This window comes from Rhinatrema bivittatum, chromosome 2, assembly GCF_901001135.1.
Source record: "Rhinatrema bivittatum chromosome 2, aRhiBiv1.1, whole genome shotgun sequence".
NCBI classification, from domain to species: Eukaryota; Metazoa; Chordata; class Amphibia; order Gymnophiona; family Rhinatrematidae; genus Rhinatrema; species Rhinatrema bivittatum.
Window position 1 is genome coordinate 41708599 of NC_042616.1, and position 16784 is coordinate 41725382.

At 45.0% G+C, this 16784-nt stretch overlaps 1 protein-coding gene across 1 annotated transcript in view; it reads left to right on the plus strand.

Moving 5' to 3' along the window:
- Positions 1-16784, plus strand: part of LOC115083198 (zinc finger protein 585A-like) — a 56174-nt gene that overhangs the window by 18916 nt on the left and 20474 nt on the right. The window contains exon 5 of the mRNA XM_029587004.1: positions 10021-10122. Coding sequence (XP_029442864.1) covers positions 10021-10122 — 102 coding nt within the window. The remainder of the gene's footprint in view (positions 1-10020; positions 10123-16784) is intronic.

A 16784-nucleotide genomic window follows, 5' to 3' on the forward strand; every position in this document is an offset into this window, starting at 1 on the left:
CCTTATGCCTTTGTTAACAATTTTATTATAAATGTTCTCTGTATTTGACTATGGAAATATTTTTTCCTGCTTTTTCTGTTTTATGTAAACCGGTATGATTTGCATTTTAATGTAAGAATGTCGGTATAGAAAAATTATAAATAAATAAATAAATAAATAAAAGTTTCATTACTGGATGTTTGATGCATCTGCTTTTATGAACTATATTGGTATTTTGGGAAATGTATAAACATTTTCATGAAGTTTAAATTATAATTATTGAATGTTCTATTCATCAGCGGACGTATTTATTTATTTATTTATTTTTAATTTTTATATACCGAGGTTCTTGTATCAAATACAGATCACTCCGGTTTACATAAAACAATGAGATGCCCAAAAGAAGGGAAGGGCTTTACATATAACAATAGAACAATGTACAAATTGATCCTAGAAAAGTATAGTTACAAAAAACGTTTGAACTCTGTAACAAAGTATAGTAGCAACTAAAACAAAAGTATCATAGTATAGTGATAAATAAAACAATAATGCACAGTATATACAATAAAGTATATGTTATATACAATAAAGTATATATGAATACAGTATATACAATAAAGCATAGTATCTTAATGGGGAACAAGTGGACGGGTTGACGTGACTTGAAATATTGATTCTTTTTATTACTATGGTTTTAGTATTATGATTGACATTTTATATTGCTTGATTTTATTTCGGTCGACCTTCCGGTATTCTGCATATGTGACCAGAGGGGGGGATTCTGCTAGTGAGTAGTTTCGGAGTAGGGGGTCTATAGCAGTCTGGCTTGTTCTGTTTTCAATAGGCGGTGTATGGTTTTACAGGGGCCTGTTGTAATATTTGCAGTGCTGCTCTTTCCTGGGTAGGGTGGTTACTGAGTCCTGGGAGTTATTGTTGTTTTGATATTGCAGATTTGTTTCATGGGGTAAACTGTAAGTCTTGGCAGGCTGTGATAACTTTTATTGGATTGTGTTTAAGTATTATCCCAAAATACTGTATGTGAATGCTTCTGATCTGATATCTGAAGAAGGGGGCCTATGTATTTATGAAAGCTTTTGTACAACATTTTTATTTTACACATATTTTTAGGCAGTCTGGCGTGTTCTGTTTTCCTAATAGGAGGTGTACTGGTGTTTAGGGCCTGGTGTAATATTTGCAGTGTTGCCTTTTCATAGGTAGGGTTCTTGTCGCTGCTTGAGCACTGATTTTTGTACGGGAGGTTTACTGTATTGTAATTCCTTATTCATGCCTTTCCGAGGGCTAAGCCCACACCACATACTTGCTAAATAGGTCTAATGCCCTATGGGTTCCAGATATCTTCTCTGCCTTGGGGAAGGGGGGTTGAGGGAATAAGACTGCAGGAGATCTGGGGGAGGGGGTGTGGGAGGGGAGAGGGAACTGAACAAGCACATCACTGGTGAAGAGACAGAACGATCTGATAATAGTTAAGTTCATAGATATTTCTGGTGAGTCATGAAGCCATTGTCTCTCTTCAGACCTAGGGTGATGGTATTAATTTATTTTAATGAGTTCCATTTCAGTAGTTTCGTGCTGGAGTGTCCCTTTGAAGTTCCTCTGTAGGAGTATGACAAACTTAAGGTCAGATAGAGAATGTCCTGGAAGGTTGAAATGTTCTCCTATTGGTTTCTGGATGTTGCCATTTCTAATGTCAGATTTATGGCCATTTATTCTTTCCCTTGGGGTTTGCCCTTTCTGTCTTATGTAGACGGCAGAGAGACATTGTTGGCAGGTGATGGCACATATTACATTGGAAGAAGAGCAGGGGAATGAGCCCTGGATGTTGTGGTTGATGATGTTGGGTTCTGTGATGGTGTTGTCCGGGTTAATAGGTGGACAGAATTGGCATCTGGGTTTCTGGCAGGGTCTTACTCCCGAGTTGGTGGGTATCCGTTTGAGGTTGAGGGGCTGCCAGAAAGCCAGGATAGGTTTGCCACCCACAGCCTGTGTTTATTGTCCAGGACAGGCTGTAGATCCTTCACGATATGTTTCAGCGGTTTCAGCTGGGAGCTATAGGTAACAACCAGAGGTATTCTATCAGTTTCCTTTTTGAGATGATCCTGTAGCAGAATGTTCCTGGGTATTTGTTTGGCTCTGTTGATGGTTTTTTTCTTAGCTGAGGTAAGAAAACAAAGTGGTGTTGGGAGGTAAATGGTGTGTGTGTTTGTGTGTGGGGAGAGTGTGTGTATTGGTGGTGTGTATTGTGGGGGAACCTTCCTCCATCTTTCCCCACCCTTCTTCCTACTCCTTACCTCACCCATATGAATTAGTGTTTGTGTTTTGGTGGGGTGAGTGTGTGTGTGGGTGTATGGGTGGGTGAGTACACACTTTTCTCCCTCTCCTATTGTACTCTCCACTTTGTCCTCCTCCCTATTCCCCCCTCTCCTTTCTCATTTGTGTGTGTGTGTGTGTATGTGTGTGTGGAGAGATGAGAGCGATACAGTGTGACTTGGATAATGTGTGGGTTTGGGGGGGGAGTGCACTCTTCCTCCCGTCTTCCCTCACACGCTCCACATTCTCCCCTTCTCCCCATGTGTGTATGTAGGGGGGGTGTATGTGTTATGGGGTTGGTGTAGAGAGTAATTGGGGGGATGCGTGTTTGGGGGGGGGGAGGAGTATTTTTAGGGTAAATGAGTTGGGTGGGTGTGTGTGCTTCCCACCTCACACTCTCCACTTTGTCCCTCCCACATTCTCCTTTCCCATGTGTATGTGTGGGGGGGTCAGTGTGGTGGGGGGAGGGTATTTGAGAGTGATGAGGAATTGGGATGTGTGAGGGGGTTGGGGCATGGTGGGTATGGGGGAAGGGAGTGTGGGTTTATGGAAGAAAGTTTTTGGGGGTGGTGTTTATGTGTGCAATCTTCATTTTCTCATCTGCTCTTCCTCTCCTGTGTGTGTGTGTGTGTGTGTGTGTGTGTGTCTTCTGAGGTTGGAGTGGAGAGTGTGTGTCCCCCTTCCCCAGTCCTTCCCTCATCTTTGTGTGTATAGGGGTGGCAGTGTTTTGTAGCAGTGGTGGTGATACAGGAAGTGGGTGTAGGTTGCTGGTGTAAGTGTGGTTTTTTTTGAAGGGTATTTGGATAGGTTGGTGCAGGTGTTGTTGGGATGTGTGTGGTGGGGGTCGGTTTGTGAAGGGATGAGGATAGGAGGGGAATGATGAGTGTGTGGGGATGTGGTGCATGGGAGTGGAGGGTGTGCACTCTCTGCCTCTTCACCTCTACTCTCATCCTCCCGAGCCCACCTCTCCCACATAATCTGATATTCCTCTTACTCTCCCCCTCCCCTCCCTTCCTCTCTCCTTTTTCACTCTTCTCGCTCACCCCTCCCCCTCCTGCCTTGGGCTCGGTCCTGGTCTTTCTGCCAGTGGTGGAGCCTGGTAACCCTTACCAGTCTTTCTCCTGCCAACCAACCCTGCCATCACAATACGGCTCCATTTTTCTCTTCTTGAGAACCCCACCAGCCTTGCCACTGATGTCGCCCCAATGAATGAATGTCCCCAAGGCGCTGATGCCAGCACCGCATCTCTGTGGATGTCGGAGGCCCTCCCACTGCCCTGGGGAGCTTGGTGACGCCCGTGATTGTGCAGACGCACCACCATGCTCACCCTAATATAGAGAGACAATTATCAATAGCTCAACAGCAGAGACGACAAAATAATTGCCGAAGAGCTATCACAAAATTAAAATCAAAACATTAATAAAAAGCTTTTAAAAAAATACAGAATATGAAGTCAACTATTAGAGCAAATAGATTAAAAAAAAAAAAGCCGTAGTCCCTAACAGTGAAAAACTTGTGTGAAAAACCAAACTTTAATCCCTTTTCAGAATTTGAGATAATTAGATTCTTGTCTTAATTGGGTAGGTGATTTATTGCAAAGAAGAGGCGCCATATAAGAAAAAGGATAGAGGCGTGGTCTTCAGCCTCAGCACAGTAGGGGAGGGTAAAGTTAGCAGCTCTGACTGAGAGGAGGGCACAGCACGGAGAGGACTGTAAGAGATCAGCAGATCCAACTAAGAGCCGGGGGAACCGTGACAGAAACATCAAAACCAGTAACAAGAATTTTACATTGCACTCAAAAAGTAACCGTGAGCCAGTGAAGCGTCATTAAAAGCCAGCTGACATGATCCAGGTTTTGTGCTGCACAAAGCAGTGTAGCCACAGTGTTTGAATTAGCTGAGCGTGGTTAAGTGCCATTTTGCTACTCCCTAAGTACAGGGCATTGCCGTGATCAGTGCAACTTAAAATCATCTCGTGTACTCCTGTTTCCCAGTCCTTCTTATCCAGCACCGATCTGAGATGGAGCAAGTAACCAAGGTAAATCCACGGCTCTAGCACTAAACATTCAAAAGGGAAACTTTGATAAAATGAGAAAAATAGTTGGAAAAAAAACCTGAAAGGTGCAGCTGCAAAGGTTAAGAGTGCGCAAGAGGCGTGGAAATTGTTAAAAAAAATACCATCTTAGATGCATAGTCCAGATGTATTCCACGCATTAAGAAAGGTGGAAGGAAGGCCAAACAATTGCCAGCTTGGTTACAAACGGGCCGATACAGTAAAAATCGCAGGAGAGCGGGCGAGCGCCCGCTCTCCCAGCGCGCGCACAGGACACTCTCCTGTGCGCGCGATACAGAAATTTAATTTATTTAAATTAGTGCGGCGGTAAAAAGAGGCGCTAGGGACACTTGGCTGTCAGCGGGTTTGACAGCCGATGCTCAATTATGCCGGCGTCGGTTCTCAAGCCCGCTGACAGCCAAGGGTTCGGAAACCGGACGCCAGCAGAATTGAGCATCCGGTTTTCAACCCGCGAGCCTATTTCAAATTTATTTATTTATTTACTTTTTTTTAAACTTTCGGGACCTCCGACTTAATATCGCCATGATATTAAGTCGGAAGATGCACAGAAAATCAGTTTTTACTGTTTTTCTGTGCACTTTCCCGGCGCCAGCAGAAATTATCGCCTACCTTTGGGTAGGCGATAATTTCTTAAAGTAAAATGTGCGGCTTGGCTGCACATTTTACTTACTGAATCGCGCGGGAATACCTAATAGGGCCATCAACACGCATTTGCATGTTGTGGGCACTATTAGATTCGGGGGGGTTAGACGCGCATTTTCGATATGCTATGACCCCTTACTGAATAAGGGGTAAAGGTAGCGCATCGAAAACGCGCGTCTAATCGCGGGTTAACAGTGCGCTCCGCCGGAGTGCACTGTACTGTATCGGCCTGAAAGTGAGGTGAAAGAGACTATTTTAGCCAAAAGATCTTCATTCAAAAATTGGAAGAAGGATCCATCTGAAGAAAATAAGAAAAAGCATAAGAATTGGCAAGTTAAATGTAAGACACTGATAAAATAGGCTCAAAGAGAATTTGGCCATCGAGGCAGAAACACATAATAAAAACTGTTTAAAATATATCTGAAGCAGGAAGCCTGCAAGGGAGTTGGTTGGACCATTAGATCATTGTGGGGTTAAAGAGGCACTTAGGGATGTTAAGACCATCGTGGAAAGACTAAGGGCCGGATTTTAAAAGGGTTACGCGCATAAGGTACGCGCGTAACCCCTTTAAAACGCCCCTGCGCGCTCCGAGCCTATTTTGCATAGGCTTCCGGCGAGCGCAAAGCCCTGGGACGCGCGTAAGTCCCAGGGCTTTCCTGGGGGGGGTGTCGGGGTGCGTGTTGCGATCCGTGCGTCATCCGGGGGCGGCGCCGCGGGCGTGGTTTCGGCCCGGGGGTGTGGCCGCAGCCTCCGGACCAGCCCCGGGACTGAAACATGGCGCGCGGCAGCCAGCCTGGTGCGCGCAAAGCTACGCCTGCCTCGAGCAGGCATAACTTTCGGGACAGAGGTAGGGGGAGTTTAGATAGGGAGGGGAAGGTGGGGGAAGGCGGCAGGAAAGTTCCCTCCGAGGCCGCTCCGATTTCGGAGCGAACGGGCAGCGCGCGCAGGGCTCGACGCGCGCAGGTTGCACAAATGTGCACCCCCTTGCGCGCGCCGACCCCGGATTTTGTAAGATACGCGCGTATCTTATAAAATCCAGCGTACTTTTGTTTGCGCCTGGTGCGCGAAAAAAAGTACACGCGCGCGCGTAGATTTTTAAAATCTACACAAAATGAATTATTTGCTTTGGTGTTTATTGAGGAGGATGTTGGGGAGATACCAGTTCCGGAGAAGGTTTTCAAGGGTGAAGATTCAGATGAACCGAACCAAATCACAGTGAACCTGGAAGATGTAGTAGGTCAGATTGACAAACTGAAGAGTCGCACACCACCTGGATCAGATGGGATACATACCAAGGATCTGTAACCCAAAAATAAAATTTCAGCCTTATTACCATACCTGGGAACTCTCCGGATTTGACCCGGCGACTCAGGGTTTAGAGACCTGCCTCCGGGTCTCCGGGAGAGCACTCGGGATCTTCTTGTTCCTAGAAATTGCCAACTCTGCTCAGCTGCAGCCTCTTTCCTCCACCTGTGCTGGGTGGGCCCTAGGGTGGAGTCCGAGGCAGGAGGAAGCTCTGCTGCCAATTCTCTTCCTCTGGCTGCTGATTGGTTCAGTGCGATAGCTAGAACCAATCAGCAGTGAGAGGCGGGGAAGCACTGCTAGTCCTGCATGGATCAGGGTAAACAGCTGGAGAGACGGCAAGAGAAACTGTACATGCGACGTGAAAGAGCGAGAGAGATCCAAGAGAGGGGAGGAAGAGAAAAACCGTGAGTGTGTGTTGGGGGGCCAGAGAGAGAGGAGAAAACTTGGGAACCTGTGTGTGAGGGTGGTGGGGTCAGTGAGAGGCGAGAGCAAGAGAGAGAGAGTGTGGGTGTGTGTGTGTGGAAAGAGAGGGGCAAACAAAAGGAGGAACAATAACGAGGGGGGAGTGAGAAGAGACAGCCAGAGAAGAGATCAAGAGTTGAGGGAGGGGAAAAAGGAGAACAAATCTATGTGTGGTGGGTGGGGGAGAGAGAAGTAAGAGAAAGGGGTTGGAATAGAGAGGGGGGAGCAAGATAGGGGAGAGAGAAGGCAATAGATAGGAGGAAAGAGGGTTGAATTAGGGGAAGATGAGAGCAAGAGGACAGGGGAGAAAAGGGGAGGAGTGGAGAGGAAGAAGAGAAAGAGGTATAAGGCCCAGGGAATGGCCGGAGATGGCGACAGAGGACACAGGGTCGGGGAAGGAATCCAGGGTGATAAATCAGAAGGAAGGGAATGAGGAATGGAGGGGGGGAGTGCAGGGGAAACGGGAGGAAGGACGGTGAAAGCAGAGCAGGTAGGATGAATAGGAAAAAAGCAGGAGAAGGGGAGAGGAAGAGAAAGGATTAAAGTATCTGCTGCTGAAGGAAAGAGATAAAGAAGTAAAGGAGAGAGAGAGACCTGAAACAGAAAAGATAAATGGAGGACACCAGAGAGAGACAGAAAACAAAGGAACAGAGAATGAGAAAAAAAAGCTGAACCAGAAAATCAAGCCAGAGACACCAAAGGTCGGAAACTGTTTTCTTATCTGATAGAGATCATACATTAAGAAGAAAGTGGTTCGGGGACAGGGGGTGGAGGAAGAGAGAGTCTGTACAGCCCACCTAACCCCCAAACCCGCTGATCTCAGGATGAGCAGGACTCAGACGTTCCCAGTTATGCCTATTACATGTAACCCTGATATTTAAAAAGGGGTCCAGGGGCGATCCGGGAAACTACAGACCGGTTAACCTGACTTCAGTGCCAGGAAAAATAGTGGAAAGTTTTCTAAACATCAAAATCACAGAACATATAGAAAGACATGGTTTAATGGAACAAAGTCAGCATGGCTTTACCCAGGGCAAGTCTTGCCTCACAAATCTGCTTCACTTTTTTGAAGGAGTTAATAAACATGTGGCTAAAGGTGAACCGGTAGATGTAGTATACTTGGATTTTCAGAAGGCGTTTGACAAAGTCCCTCATGAGAGGCTTCTAAGAAAACTAAAAGTCATGAGATAGGAGTCGATGTCCTTTCGTGGATTACAAGCTGGTTAAAAGTCAGGAAATAAAGATCAGGATTAAATGGTCAATTTTCTCAGTGGAAAAGGGTAAACAGTGGAGTGCCTCAGGGATTTGGACTAGCACCGGTGCTTTTCAATATATTTATAAATGATCTGGAAAGGAATACGATGAGTGAGGTGATCAAATTTACAGATGATACAAAATTATGCAGAGTAGTTAAATCACAAGCAGATTGTGATAAATTGCAGGAAGACCTTACGAGGATGGAAGATTGGGTGTCCATATAGCAGATGAAATTTAATGTGGACAAGTGCAAGGTGTTGCATATAAGGAAAAATAATCCTTGCTGTAGTTACACGATATTAGGTTCCATTTTAGGAGTTACCACCCAGGAAAAAGATCTAGGCATCCTAGTTGATATTACATAGAAATTGTCGGCTCAGTGTGCTGTAGTGGTCAAAAAAGCAAACAGAATATTAGGAATTATTAGGAAGGGAATGGCAAATAAAACAGAGGATGTCATAATGCCTCTGTATCGGTCCATGGTGAGACCGCACCTTGAATACTGTGTGCAATTCTGGTCGCCGCATCTCAAAAAAGATATAGATGCACTGGAGAAAGTCCAGAGAAGGTGCGGAAGTGACCAAAATAATTAAGGGCAGGGAAACACTCCACTATGAGGAAAGGCAAAAGAGGTTAGAGCTGTTCAGCTTGGAGAAGAGATGGCTGAGGGGGGATATGATAGAGGTCTACAAAATCATGAAAGCACTTGACTGGGTAAATGTGAAACAGTTATTTACTCTCTCAGACAATAAAAGGACTAGGGGGCATTCCATGAATTTAGCAAGTAGCACATGTGAAACAATCAGAGAAAATTGTTTTTTACGCAACGCAAAATTAGGCTCTGGAATTTGTTGCTAGAGGAAGTGGTCAGGGCAGGTAGTGCAGTTGGGTTTAAAAAAGAGTTGGATAAGTTCCTGGAGTGGAAGACCATAAACTGCTATTAATCCGCTTTAGTAGCATGGGATATATTTATTGTTTGGGTACTTGTCAGTTACTTGTAACCTGGATTGGCCACTGTTGGAAACAGAATACTGGGCTTGATGGACCCTTGGTCTGACCCAGTATGGCAACTTCTTATGTTCTTATGTGGAAAAATGGCAGGTGGATGAGGGCAGAAATTAGATTTTGCCTGAACAGTTCAGTGTACAATTTCACTCCCAATGTGTCACAACTACTTCAGGACTCCTCTCCAATCCAGATAATACGCAAAGAGTTCTTAAAGGTTGATTAGATGGACTTACCCTCAGCGCCTCTGAGTTTGCTGGATTTACTAGTAGGGAGCCTCATTTTCTAACAGCCCACGTACACTCGGACATGAGCCCTAATTTTCACAAGTAAGTCTGTTTTCAAAATGAGCAGGTAAGCGTGCTGCCCTGAGCAGGCGTAAATGTGGATGCCTACAATTGTGCCCATTCTTTTGGAAATGAAAGTACGTGTATAAATGGTTTTCCCAACCAACACCATCCCTGGGAGCGCCTCTTACATCTACAGGTAAAGATAATCACAAAATCACTTCCGCACAGTTTATCTGCCTATGATGCCCGGGGTAGTTTTAAAAAGCTCATTTCCAGGCCTAAAACTGGGTGTTACCTGTGTAAGTGCTTTAAAAAAATTCACTCCTTAGTGAAGAATTTGTTTTTCCTTTGGTGTTCCCAGGTTTATGATCTGTGTCAGCTGGATGAAAAACCATCAGTTTTGGGGAAAAGCTCTTTGTGACAGAAATTCTCAGTATGTTTTATAGAGTAGCAGTATCTGTACCAGATCATTGTGTGGATATTAAGGAATGGAGTTGCTCACTTCAGTGTTAAAATGATCAGGACACTGCTAGTATGGATTTCTGATGATGATCAGCACTGCAGCTCCCCCTCGCTGCACTGCTGGCAGAGCCAATGAACACAGCACAATTCTGAGCTCCCTTGCACTGATAAGGTTATTTTTCTAAACATATTGTAACCATGCTTTCCTCTCTAACAGGCTCCTCTAATGTCAATCCAGACATTTTAATTCGATTTAAGCAAGAGGAATTCAAGACTGAACCCCAGGGATGTGAGGAAGGAAGAAACCTGACAATCCCAGGTGCATGTGAGGAGATGAATGAAGCAGGCGATGCAGCTTGGATTAACGTTAGTGATTGGTAATCCAACCATTTCTTACAGGAAAGACGCCTCCTCTGGACCAGTCCCCGTGGAGAATGAAGCATTATAACCATGCATTCCTCATCATCCTGACAGACCAGTCCAGGCAAGGGGGATATGCACTATGGCCAGCAGGTGGAGGCAGAGACTAAAGCTCAGAGCTGACTTCATTCCCCGTATTAAGGGTCTGGGGCTGCCCTCAGCTCTTCGGTATTTGTCTCCTCCTCGGCAGAGGGGCTGACGTGTCGGCTGGAGCTGCAGCTCTGAGTAGGCTGCTCCTGGGAGGCTTGAAGCCCAGATTCCAGGTGGAGCAAAGGCCAAGTCTGGGGGTGCTCAGAGCGACTGTTCCTGATGGATTGCCTCGCCCTTCCCTCTTGGGAACCAACACCATGAGGTCTGAGTTCCTACATCAATGGGTCAAGTGGACCGGGATTCCAGGGCAATAGGCCAGACAAGGGGCACTGATTTCCCTGGTAGAGAAGGAGACACCGCAGGTCTTGGCGGATCCGCATGTCAGCCAGTGCAGTCTGCCAGACTTGTGTGAAGGCACGGGTCAGGCTGGCAGAGAGCTGTGCTGTGGTACGATTTGTGCTGTCCTACAGCCAGTTAGCACCCTGAGCCAGTTTCAGGAAATCAGATGGACTCTGGAATTGGCTGCACAAGTTCTGGAGTTGTCACAGCTGAGAGAAATTCCTTTGAGAGAGTCACAGCAACACCCAGGCAAGGCCAATCAAGGTTAGAGCAATCAAACAGGTAACTAATGACCAGGCTTTGCAGCTGGGTACATTTGCTGATTACCTGCCTTAAAGTCTGTTAACCCCCTTTGCCTTGACTCAGAACCACGGCTGCAATCTATTACCCAGGAACCTGGCTTTGAGCTCCAAGTTCCAGTGCCTTGCCTTAACTCCAGCTCCTTCCCAGGTTCTGGTTCCAGTGTTTTGTACCTTGTCTGATCCAGAAGTTCCAGTGCCTTGCCTTAACTCCAGCTCCTTCCCAGGTTCTGGTTCCAGTGTTTTGTACCTTGTCTGATCCAGAAGTTCCAGTGCCTTGCCTTAATTCCAGCTCCTTCCTGGTTCTGGTTCCAGTGTTTTATACTTTGTCTGATCCAGAAGTTCCAGTGCCTTGCCTTAATTCCAGCTCCTTCCAGGTTCTGGTTCCAGTGTTTTGTACCTTGTCTGTTCCAGTGCCTTGCCTTAATTCCAGCACCTTCCCAGGTTCTGGTTCCAGTGTTTTGTACCTTGTCTGATCCAGAAGTTCCAGTGCCTTGCCTTAATTCCAGCTCCTTCCCAGGTTCTGGTTCCAGTGTTTTATACCTTGTCTGATCCAGAAGTTCCAGTGCCTTGCCTTAATTCCAGCTCCTTCCCAGGTTCTGGTTCCAGTGTTTTGTACCTTGTCTGTTCCAGTGCCTTGCCTTAATTCCAGCTCCTTCCCAGGTTCTGGTTCCAGTGTTTTGTACCTTGTCTGATCCAGAAGTTCCAGTGCCTTGCCTTAATTCCAGCTCCTTCCCAGGTTCTGGTTCCAGTGTTTGTACCTTGTCTGATCCAGAAGTTCCAGTGCCTTGCCTTAATTCCAGCTCCTTCCCAGGTTCTGGTTCCAGTGTTTTGTACCTTGTCTGTTCCAGTGCCTTGCCTTAATTCCAGCACCTTCCCAGGTTCTGGTTCCAGTGTTTTGTACCTTGTCTGATCCAGAAGTTCCAGTGCCTTGCCTTAATTCCAGCACCTTCCCAGGTTCTGGTTCCAGTGTTTTGTACCTTGTCTGATCCAGAAGTTCCAGCACCTTGCCAGGTTCTGGTTCCAGTGTTTTGTACCTTGTCTGTTCCAGTGCCTTGCCTTAATTCCAGCTCCTTCCCAGGTTCTGGTTCCAGTGTTTTGTACCTTGTCTGTTCCAGTGCCTTGCCTTAATTCCAGCACCTTCCCAGGTTCTGGTTCCAGTGTTTTGTACCTTGTCTGTTCCAGTGCCTTGCCTTAATTCCAGCACCTTCCCAGGTTCTGGTTCCAGTGTTTTGTACCTTGTCTGATCCAGAAGTTCCAGTGCCTTGCCTTAATTCCAGCACCTTCCCAGGTTCTGGTTCCAGTGTTTTGTACCTTGTCTGTTCCAGTGCCTTGCCTTAATTCCAGCACCTTCCCAGGTTCTGGTTCCAGTGTTTTGTACCTTGTCTGATCCAGAAGTTCCAGTGCCTTGCCTTAATTCCAGCTCCTTCCCAGGTTCTGGTTCCAGTGTTTTGTACCTTGTCTGATCCAGAAGTTCCAGTGCCTTGCCTTAATTCCAGCTCCTTCCCAGGTTCTGGTTCCAGTGTTTTGTACCTTGTCTGTTCCAGTGCCTTGCCTTAATTCCAGCTCCTTCCCAGGTTCTGGTTCCAGTGTTTTGTACCTTGTCTGATCCAGAAGTTCCAGTGCCTTGCCTTAATTCCAGCTCCTTCCCAGGTTCTGGTTCCAGTGTTTTGTACCTTGTCTGTTCCAGTGCCTTGCCTTAATTCCAGCACCTTCCCAGGTTCTGGTTCCAGTGTTTTGTGCCTTGTCTGATCCAGAAGTTCCAGCGCCTTGCCTTAATTCCAGCTCCTTCCCAGGTTCTGGTTCCAATGTTTTCTGCCTTGTCTGATCCAGAAGTTCCAGTGGTACCTTGTGAAAAAATGTCTTATGTCCTACAGAAAGGAATAAACTGAGCAAAATACAAAAAAAAATCCTCTGAAAAGCAAATGTATCCAGTTTTTCAGCAGGTTCAACAGCCTCTTTACTGTCGCTTTGTGCCATGAAAAATATGTTTGTGTGTGTATATACTGCTGCGCCCGTCGGTCACAGGCGGTTGCGACCTCTCATGCTCACCTCTTTTTTTTTTTTTCCCTGCACCGTCAAACATTGGAAGAGTGGCGGCCTCCGCCAACCAACGCTGGCCTCCCCGGCGTCCCCGGGACGGTGTGGGCGCTGCCGACCACCATCTTACTTCCGGAATCACCTAGGCACGCGCAGGGCCTCCTTTTGGGTACATCATTGCGGGAACCTCCGGGGCGTCCCCTCCCAATGATGTCAACCCGCTGGTGTACTTAAGCTGTCCGGCCCATTGCTAAGACGAGTTAGCAAGGAGTTCTCTCATTGTTAAATTCGCTCCACTCTTGGATCTCATGTTCCAATATCTCCTCGTGGCATTGGACGCTCTGGGTAACCGCCCCACGGGGGCCCTTTCGGGTCTTGGCTATCCGCTCCTCGGAGGGCCTTCCTGCCTTGGACACCTGACCTGCTTCTCGGGTCTCTCTCCTGGAACTTCCTTGTGTGCGTACCTTCTTCAGTTTCCTACGATACCAACATTGCTGAATTTTCCACGGTGTACCCCGTGCCTCGGGCCACTACCATTCTTCAGCATCATCGCTTCTACACATCCTGAGCCACAGGGTATTGCTGCAGCTACTCAAGATCCTCTGCTTGGTTCCTGTATCTCAGACCTCATCTAACTCGTCACCTACAGTACAGTCATCCTCTGCTTACCCCGCGCTGCGGGCCACTACCGGATCTTCTCATCTGTAGTACCACCCTGGGTATATCTTTGTGCTCAAGAACTGTGTTATTGCATCTCCCGCTTCTCGGGTTATGCCTTATCTTTTCTCTCTAATAAAGTCTCTCTCACAGCTGTGTCCTACGTCACTGAGACCACGCCCACCGACAGTGAGACTCACGGGGCTCCTCCCTGTGGGCAGAGACATATCTCAGCCCGGGGTTCACAATTTCCTACAAAACCATAACATATAGATGTAGCCCAATATTCAAAATTAAACGTTTAAGTTAACCAGATAATACTGAGCTGGTTAATTTAAATGGGATATTCAGCAGCACGGTTATGTTGCTGGATATTCGTGTATAAGTCTCTACTTAGCTGGATAAGTTATAGAGCAGGTCTCACTATCCTGTTCCACGCGCAGGTCCCCAGAGTCTCAATGCTTGGATGAGACGATGGTGCAGGGAAGAGGGAGTCAGTTTTGTAAGAAAATGGATAACCTTTTGGGGAAGGGGGAGACTTTTCCAAAAGGAATGGGCTCCACCTTAACCAGAGTGGAACCAGGCTGCTGGCACTAACTTTTAAAAAGGAGATAGAGCAGATTTTAAACTAGAACAAGGGGGAAAGCCAACATTCACTCAGCAGTGCATGGTTCGGAGAAATGTATCCTTGAAGGATACTAATGAAACAGGAGAGTTAGGGCATCCCAACAGAGAGGTTCCAATAAAAGCAAACTTAGTCCATGTCCCTATATGTAAAAAAATCACCAAAGCTAATGATTTCCAAATTATCCCTAACAACTGAAAACCAGGTTGTTAATACAAACAAAATACACACTTTGAAATGCCTGTATGCCAGAAGTCTAAGAAGTAAGATGGGAGAGTTAGAGTGTATAGCAGCAAATGATGAGATTGACATAATTGGCATCTCAGAGACCTGGTGGAAGAAGGATAACCAGTGGGACAGTGCTATGTCAAGGTACAAATTATATCGCAATGACAGGGAGGATCAACTTGGTGGGGGTGTGGCACTTTATGTCCAGGAGGGTATAGAGTCCAGCAGGATAAAGATAATACAAGACTAAATGCTCAGTAGAATCTATATGGGTAGAAATCCCATGTGTGTTGGGTAAGAGTATAGTGATAGGAGTATACTACCGTCCACCTGGACAAAACGATCAGATAGATGATGAAATACTAAGAGAAATCAGGGAAGCTAACCAATTGGCAGTGCAGTAATAATGGGAGATTTCAATTACCCAAACAAAGGGGGAAACAAAAAATTCACTACATTCAATAGCGGTAAAGCCTAATTGAAGGTGTCAGCAAGCCAGATGTTGTGTCTTCAAAGAAACCAACCGGTCTTTTCTATCATTCACCTTCATTACTCTAATATTTTAAGAAACAAAAACTGTTTATTATTTTCTAATGTCCAAAAATGTTTTCTTTTTTCATAATATCCTTATTTTTAATATAGTTTTATAGTTCCACGGTCCAAAAAAAATGTTTATGTAGTAACAACAGCCCATAGTGAAACACTGAAAAACCAGCCCAACACGGCCAATGTTTTGCAATCACTTTGCTTCTTCAGGGGCACATTAAACTTCTTATTAAAAAGACTGTTGCCTGTAAACAATATAATAAAGCAATTCAGAATATTCAAAAGATTCCATTAATAAAAAATACTTGTCTTGTAAATGACTACCATTTTGCACAGGACTTGGCGTCTCAGCATTTCAGAGGAAGTGGAACCGGAAGTTTTAGCGTATTCTGTTGTGTTATTCTGAATGACTTTTCTACATATATTTAATTTTACCCCAAGGTTCTTCAAATGATTTTGTTTTTTCATACATTTTGGTTATTATTTTTTTAGAATTTTTTTCTTTATAATTGACATGAATCTGCACTTAAGATTACATAGAGATAAATAGTTTTGCTAATATACATTATTACTGTCAATTCTGGACGTTTATTTTTGACAGCATCACCTATGTTTGTAGGATCTCTGCTGACCTCATCACGCTGACGTTTACCATGGTTTAAAAGGACGGCTACGCTAAAACGTCCAGTTCCACTTCCTCTGAAATGCTGAGATGCCGAGTCCTGTGCAAAATGGTAGTCATATACAAGACAAGTATTTTTTATTAATGGAATCTTTTGAATATTCTGAATTGCTTTATTATATTGTTTACAGGCAACAGTCTTTTTAATAAGAAGTTTAATGTGCCCCTGAAGAAGCAAAGTGATTGCGAAACATTGGCCGTGTTGGGCTGGTTTTTCAGTGTTTCACTATGGGCTGTTGTTACTACATAAACATTTTTTTTGGACCGTGGAACTATAAAATTATATTAAAAATAAGGATATTATGAAAAAAGAAAACATTTTTGGACATTAGAAAATAATAAACAGTTTTTGTTTCTTAAAATATTAGATTAATGAAGGTGAATGATAGAAAAGACCAGTTGGTTTCTTTGAAGACACAACGTCTGGCTTGCTGACACCTTCAATTTGGCTTTACCACGATTGAATATAGTGAATTTTTTGTTTCTCCCTTTGGGATTATTACTCTTTTGGGTAACCTTTCTGGCTCTATTTAAATTTGGTTGTGAATACACTGCACCTAGATTTCAATTACTCCAATATTGACTGGGTAAATGTAACATCAGGACATGCTAGACACATAAAGTTCCTGGATGTAATAAATGACTGCTTCATGGAGCAATTGGTTCAGGAACCAACGAGAGAGGGAGCTATTTTAGGTTTAATTCTTTGTGGAATGCAGGATTTGGTGAGAGAGGTAACGGTAGCGGGGCCACTTGGCAATAGTGATCATAACACGATTAAATTTGAACTAATAACTGGAAGGGGGACAATAAGTAAATCTGCAGCTCTAACACTAAATTCTTAAAAGGGAAACTTTGATAAAATGAGGAAAATAATTAGAAAAAACAGGTGCAGCTGCAAAGGTTAAAAGTGTTCAAGAGGCATGGACATTGTTTAAAAATACAATCTTAGATGCGCAGTCCAGTTATGTTCCATGCATTAAGAAAAGTGGAAGGAAGGCAAAATGATTACCAGCATGGTTAAAAGGTGAGGTGAAAGAGGCTATTTTAGCCAA